The sequence below is a fragment of the Manis pentadactyla genome, chromosome X, assembly GCF_030020395.1.
Source record: "Manis pentadactyla isolate mManPen7 chromosome X, mManPen7.hap1, whole genome shotgun sequence".
NCBI lineage: Eukaryota > Metazoa > Chordata > Mammalia > Pholidota > Manidae > Manis > Manis pentadactyla.
This window is the reverse complement of record NC_080038.1, coordinates 104,854,034-104,860,487: the sequence shown is the minus strand read 5'-3', so window position 1 is coordinate 104,860,487 and position 6,454 is coordinate 104,854,034. Positions and strand designations below refer to the sequence as shown.

General features: G+C 50.3%; 1 protein-coding gene across 1 annotated transcript; it reads left to right on the top strand.

The window, feature by feature from the left end:
• The first annotated feature begins 4,828 nt into the window (after positions 1–4,828).
• Positions 4,829–6,331, top strand: KCNE5 (potassium voltage-gated channel subfamily E regulatory subunit 5). The gene has a single exon (XM_036924934.2). The coding sequence runs from the start codon at positions 5,014–5,016 to the stop codon at positions 5,440–5,442; it is 429 nt and encodes a 142-aa protein (XP_036780829.2). The 5' UTR covers positions 4,829–5,013; the 3' UTR covers positions 5,443–6,331.
• The last annotated feature ends 123 nt before the right edge of the window (positions 6,332–6,454 follow it).

Genomic DNA, 6,454 nt, shown 5'->3' with positions numbered 1-6,454 from the left:
TGCTCCAGTATGTGGCCTGGATATATGGTGACCTCAGCACAAACCCACCAAACCTCCAACGAGTCTCTAAGGTAGGCATTTGAAGCCCCTGAAGTCCATTCCAACCCACAAATATTGGAATCTTTATGAAATCCAGTCCCCCCGCCGCAAATACTGCACATATTCCCATGGAACACCCGAGAAGCCCCACTTGGACAGGGAACTTCCCCACTTATTCTGCTCCTTCCTTTGAGAATGGACCCAGTGGAATGGCTCGTGATGGGCCACACCCTCAAGATGGTACTGCTAGGAGCAGGTAGTGGGGTTGCAATGATAGTGGCCTCAGACCACCTGAGCTCTTCTTTTTTCAAACAGGCTTTTGGATGCTAGTGCTTAAAGCTTGGGTCCAGACTCAAAATGCTCTCCAAACCAGAATTCCAGTTGGCTTTCAAACCCACTGCTCATGCTACTCCAGATCCTGGTGCTCCCAGCTTTCCCCCAGTTCACAAAGAAGTGGCTGGGAGAGTTATAAAGCCACTGAGAGTTCACCAATGTGACTTGTTCCCTCATGTGTTTCTAGGACCCAGCACAGTTCCTTGCACAGTGTAACATGCAGTACATATTGGTTGAATAAATGGGTGAATGAATGTCTCAGTCTGTAGTGGGTGCTTCATGAAGCCTTCTTCCCCCGCCTCCCCCAGCGCCCACTGTGGCTTTGGCAGCCTCCTGGACTCCAGCAGTGCACACCATCTGTGCCCGTCCTTTGGCAACGAGCCAAACTCAACTCAGTTCAATTCAACCAACTTCTATGGAGCTGCACTATTGGCAGGAAGCACTCGCGGTCTCAAGGAATGGCGAAAGCATTTCCTAATCCATGGCGCCTCAATTGTGCGGTTAAAACAACCTTGGCATGGAACAGAACCTTTTCCAAGACTTTTTAAAGTCTGAATACATGAGTATAAATTACTTCTCTTTGTCAACACACTTGATTGTCATTCAGGAAACAAGTGAGTTCTGGATGATGGATAAACATGGTTATTTGACAGGTATGGGGCAGGTCTAGAAGGGGGATGGAAGGGTGTGGAGTAATGAGACCCAATCCTTGTCTGATGGATTTGCAGCTTTGTTAAGTGTGGTGGGGAAATGGGGTTGGCATTTCAGCCATTCAGGGCTGGCCTGGGACTGGGATTTGAAGGGATGCCCAGCAGCCCCTTGAGTGAAAAGAAAGCCAGAATCCCCCCACACACACCTGTTGTTTTTTTCTGAGGGTTGGGCATTTTTAAATTTTATGACTATTCTCCATTCCTATTTCCACCCCCTTCTACACATCGCTTGCTCCCCATGCCAGTCTTCCGTAAATTAATCATTTGCTTTCTCTCTGGCAATTATTTCATTCAATGGAATTAGATTTAGCCTTGTATGTATCCATGAAAACATTATTTTTAATAGAAAAAAACCTGAAAATAACCAGAAATTTAAAAAGAGCTAATTAAATATACAATGATTGATCCATAGTCCGGAATACTGTGTAATGTTATTATAAACAGTAGTAATTGACATGGAAAATTCACAACATGTTAAGTGAAAAAGGCTACAAAGCAATGATGTGGGGGTGTGTGTGCATGTGCAGCATATGTGTGTGTGATTGTAAATGTTTTTCTTGGTGTTTTTTTGCTGTTTTCCAAATCTGTATTGAATGCTGCAGTCTGAGTTACGGCACCACTGGGCGGGGCGGGGGGATGCGTGCATTGTGAAGACCCTGGGAGCACAACAGAGGCATCAAGCAAGGCTTCCTTCAGTCGATGGATTTTGAGGAAGGTGAAAGGCCCAAGTTCGAAAGGAACTTCAGAAATATGCTGGTTTTCAAGTGCAAAGGCAAGGAAATGGTGACTTAAGGCCCCCCGAAAAGGATTGGGCTCCATTGAATAAGCAGTGGGGAGCAACTCTGGGTTGCTGAACATACAGATGAATTGATGGAAGTGGTGTTGGAGGAGAATTACAGGTAGTGCCTGACTTAGGGTGGTTTGACTTACGATTTTTTGACTTAATGATGGCGCACAAGTGGTATGCATTCAGTAGAAACCGTACTTTGAATTTGGATCTTTTCCCTACCCAGTGATATGCATCTCTCTCATGATGCTGGACAGCAGTGCAAGCCACAGATCCCAGTCAGCCATGCGATCACAAGGGTAAACAACTGATGCACTTAAAGCCATTTTGTCCCCATACAACCATTCTGTTCTTCACTTTCAGTACAGTATTCAATAAATTACATGAGATAGTTAACACTTTGGTATAAGATAGGCTTTATGGTAGATGATTTTGCCCAACAGTAGGCTAATGTAAGTGTTCTGAGCATGTTTAAGGTAGGCGAGGCTTAGCTATGATGATTGGTAGGTTTGGTGTATTAAATACATTTTTGACTTATGATATTTTCAATTTACAATGGGTTTATTGAGATGTAACCCCATCATAAATTGAGGAAGATCTATATTCAAGCCATCTTGATCTCGTAGGCTGGGAGATCTGCCAGGAGACTTGCAGTTTGCATATTTGACCTGAGGTAATGAGAGCTTGGATTAAGCTTGTAGGAATGAAACAGAAGGGAGCAGATGGATCTGAGAAAGAATCAGAGCTGGATATTCAAATCTGGCTAAATAATGCCAGGTGGCAGGTGAAACCACGTAAGGAGACACTTGCCAAGGAAATGGATGTTAAGAGAGAATAACTGAGGACGGGATGTTCAGGGAGTTCAACAGTTAATGGGAGGAGGAAAGAAGAGGAGCCAGTGAAGGAGAAAGAGAGTGATGGGTCCAAGAGATAAGAGAAACTTGGGAATGCAATGCCACAAGAGCCAAGGATAGGACAGTTACAGGAAGGAGTGGGTGGCTGATGGTATCAGATTCATCCTCGGGGTCAAAGATGCAAACTGAACAGGGACCCTTGAATTTGGCCAGGCGATTATTGGTGAACTAACTTAAAGACAGTGGTTCTGACAGAAAGCACTGGACTCTAGAACTAGTTTCCAGAGAAGGGAGAGATGGGGAAATCGAGGCCGCTCATGGATACCACCCATGTGACAAGAGTAATGTGTTAGGACTGAGACCAACGGGGTCAAACTTTTTAATTCTAGTCCTGCTACTTAATCAATTGAATCTGTTTTCTTTTCTAAAAATGGGAATAATCCTACTGGCTCATAGGGCTGTTGAAAGGACAATACAAGTTTAAATGATTCTTTTTACATTACAGTGAAGGGGCTTTTTCCTCCCCCAACCCTTGCCCCCTACCGACGCCCCCCACCCCCCCCACAAAAACCCTAGAGATTTCTGGGCATGTCTGAACAGATAAGGGAGTCTTTTAGCTTAACAGTCCTGTCCCTAGTTTGGTACTGCTTTGAGAATTCCTTAGCCATATCCTCTGGCATTGGTAACACCAAGTCACTTTAACAATTCTTTCCTGACCCCTCTGTGGTGAGGGCATTGAGGCAAAGCAGTAGGAGGGAGCCAGTGGTCAGGGTCATGTGGAATGTCTCTGAGACCTCTGTAGAGGCTGTTAATAAGCAAGGCCTGGTTTGAGACCCTGGATATAGTTTGGTGCCAACCTCATCCAGCACACAGAAGGCTGCAGCCCTGGAGTGGATGGGGGGCTGAAGAGTGGCCACAGCAGAGGCACCAGAAAACCTTCCTTTTTAAACCCATGGCACCTGCAAATTGAATGGCCACTAGACCAAACGGTCTTGAACAGGGAACTTGATTTTCAAGGTGTACATAGGCATATACTTTTCTTTTACTGTTATGTTCTCACTTGGCAGTCATAGACAACCAATACAACCAGACCTGCCCAGCACTACCTCGTGTTTTTTTTTCTATTCATTGTCTACAAAACAATCCTTGGAGCATTTTTCCTTTGTGAGACCCAGTCTGTTTCGAGTTTAACATTCTTTGTCTCAGTGCCTTGTTTTCCCCTAAAAGAAGGTACCCTCTGAGAAAAAATGGCTGCCTCACAAGCCAGCAGGGCCTAGAACTGTTACCAAGCCCTGGAGAGGCACAGGGCTGGATGCCCACCTAACTGGGTGTAGATATGGGGAGGTAGGCATATATTCTAGAACTGGCACTTTTCTGATCCTGAGACATCTAAAGAGTGTAGTAAAAGGGCCTTTTTAATGTCTCTGTTCCTTTTAATGGAAGAACTTCGTTTTATTTCTGGGAAGATGGTTTGCCCAAAGGAAACAGGGTCACATCATGGATGGTACATGCACATGCTAAGATGTATAGGCCCCTCTCAAAATCTGACAGGAGATCACAGGAGGGGTACTTCCAAGGAGGATGGTTTATTATCAGAAACCTTTGTGGAAAATCAGGGAGTCCTGTTCTGCTTCAGCCACCAAATTTGTCCTGACCATCTTCTGATTAAGATGCTCTTCTTGGGCTGGGGGAAGGAATTAGGGCTGGAAAGATAGGTCAGGGTTCTTGTCTGCTGGAGTAATTGCCATAAGATGTGGACAAGTAGTCTCCGCTGCCACATTAAGGGAGAGCTGATGGAACCCCGGGGCAGGACCTGCCTCGGGGGGCCAGATGCTCTTTCTGGGCCAAAGCCTGGCCTGCAGGGCAGGTGGCCAGAACTTGGAAGGAATTCTCTTCCGCAGCCCAGGGTCTAGGCTTGGCCCCAGCAAGCTGCCCTGCCAGCCTCTGCTGCCTGGGGCCTCGCGCATTCCGAGCCCCCGCCCCTCCGCCCCTCTCCGGGCCTCGCCCCCCTGCCTTGCCCCTTCTCCTCCCCCCACCAGCTGTCCCCTTTCCCCGGAGCGACCAGACAGCCGGAGCCTGGGAAGAGGCGGCCTCGGGCCGGAGGGGGCGTGGTGGGGAAGGGGAGGAGGGGCGCGGGTGAGGGGATAAGGAGGCCGGCGGTTCGCACCCCCAGACACTGCGCAGCCCGCGCAGACCTGGGTGCCGCCGCCGCCGCCGCTCGCCTGCTTCCCCTCGGCTAGGGGGAAAGGTCAGCAGCGTCCTGGAGCCGCCGTGTCACTCCCCGACAGCCATGAACTGCAGCGAGAGCCAGCGGCTGCGCACCCTCCTCAGCCGCCTGCTGCTCGAGCTGCACCACCGGGGCAACGCCAGCGGCCTGGGCGCCGGCCCGGGCCCGAGCATGGGCATGGGGGTCGTGCCTGACCCCTTCGTGGGCCGCGAGGTGACCAGCGCCAAGGGCGACGACGCTTATCTCTACATCCTGCTCATCATGATCTTCTACGCCTGCCTGGCCGGAGGCCTCATCCTGGCCTACACCCGCTCCCGCAAGCTCGTCGAGGCCAAGGACGAGCCATCGCAGGCCTGCGCAGAGCACGAGTGGGCCCCTGGAGGTGCCCAGCCCGCCGCTGCCGAGACTGCTGCTGGTCCGCCGGACGAGGGCCACCGCCAGCTTGCCCCCGGGGGGATGCCGGCCCTAGCCCGGGGCGCAGACGGGGTCTAGAATCACAGGCCCAGCCTGCTCGCTCGCGCCCTCCTCATCTCGCTTGTCCCCTGGCGCGGCGTCCGCCTTTACCTTTCTTCCCCTGCCAGGGTTCGCCTATCTGAGGCCCAGGCAATGATGAGAGGCCAGGAGACCTTGTCTGGAAGGCCCTGGAAGAAGCACCACCCTACCCACTCCCGGCCGGTTTCCCCTCCTCTCCCCCCATGCCTCCACCCCCGGCCCGCTCGTCCAACTGCACTAAACTGCGTCTGCTCTCTTGTCTTCAGGCAGCCCTGACACCATGCTCCAGGTCTCTGGGAACTGAATCCAACACGTCCAACACTTGGCATTGAACTGAAGCAATCAAGTCTAGCAGAAGTCTGGGCCGTCTAATTGGCAGCTGCTCCAGGGGCTGCCAGAGACTGCTCACTGAGGAGCCAACGGGCTTGCCATCACTGCCAGGCCGGCCGCAGCAGCTCCAGCTTCCTGGCGCCTTAGGGACAGAGACAGAAAATGAGACCTCAGACATGTTTTCCTTCCTTCCCTCTTTCAGCGGCGAGCTAGCAGGACACTAGGACTATTCTGTGGGCTAGAATGGACTTAATGGGGACTGAAAGGGGGAGGGAAGCTCAAAGGGGAGGGCGAGACCTATGACCCCAACTGTATGGTTCTCTTGCATCCAGTTGCCATCCCAAAGGTAACTTGCCTGATTTTTAGTCGTAACTTTGCCATCTTCTGCCCTGGGGAACCATTGCTGGGTGTATCAGCTCAGTACTTGGAAATGCCTCTCCTATATTGATTCAATTGTTATGGCAGTTGTCTCCATCCACAGGACATGAGGCTCAGACGTCCCCTACTCTGTGACCTGGGGAATGTCAGAGGCAGGTAATAAAGTTTGTTTAAACAATGACCTAAGACTCTTCTCTCAAAGATCCAAGCCTTAAGTCCCAGAACCACACAGGGGAGGAATCCTTTTTGCTTTTGGAAATGATGTTTAGATTTGGGGGATGCGTTTTTGTGATACTTATACCTA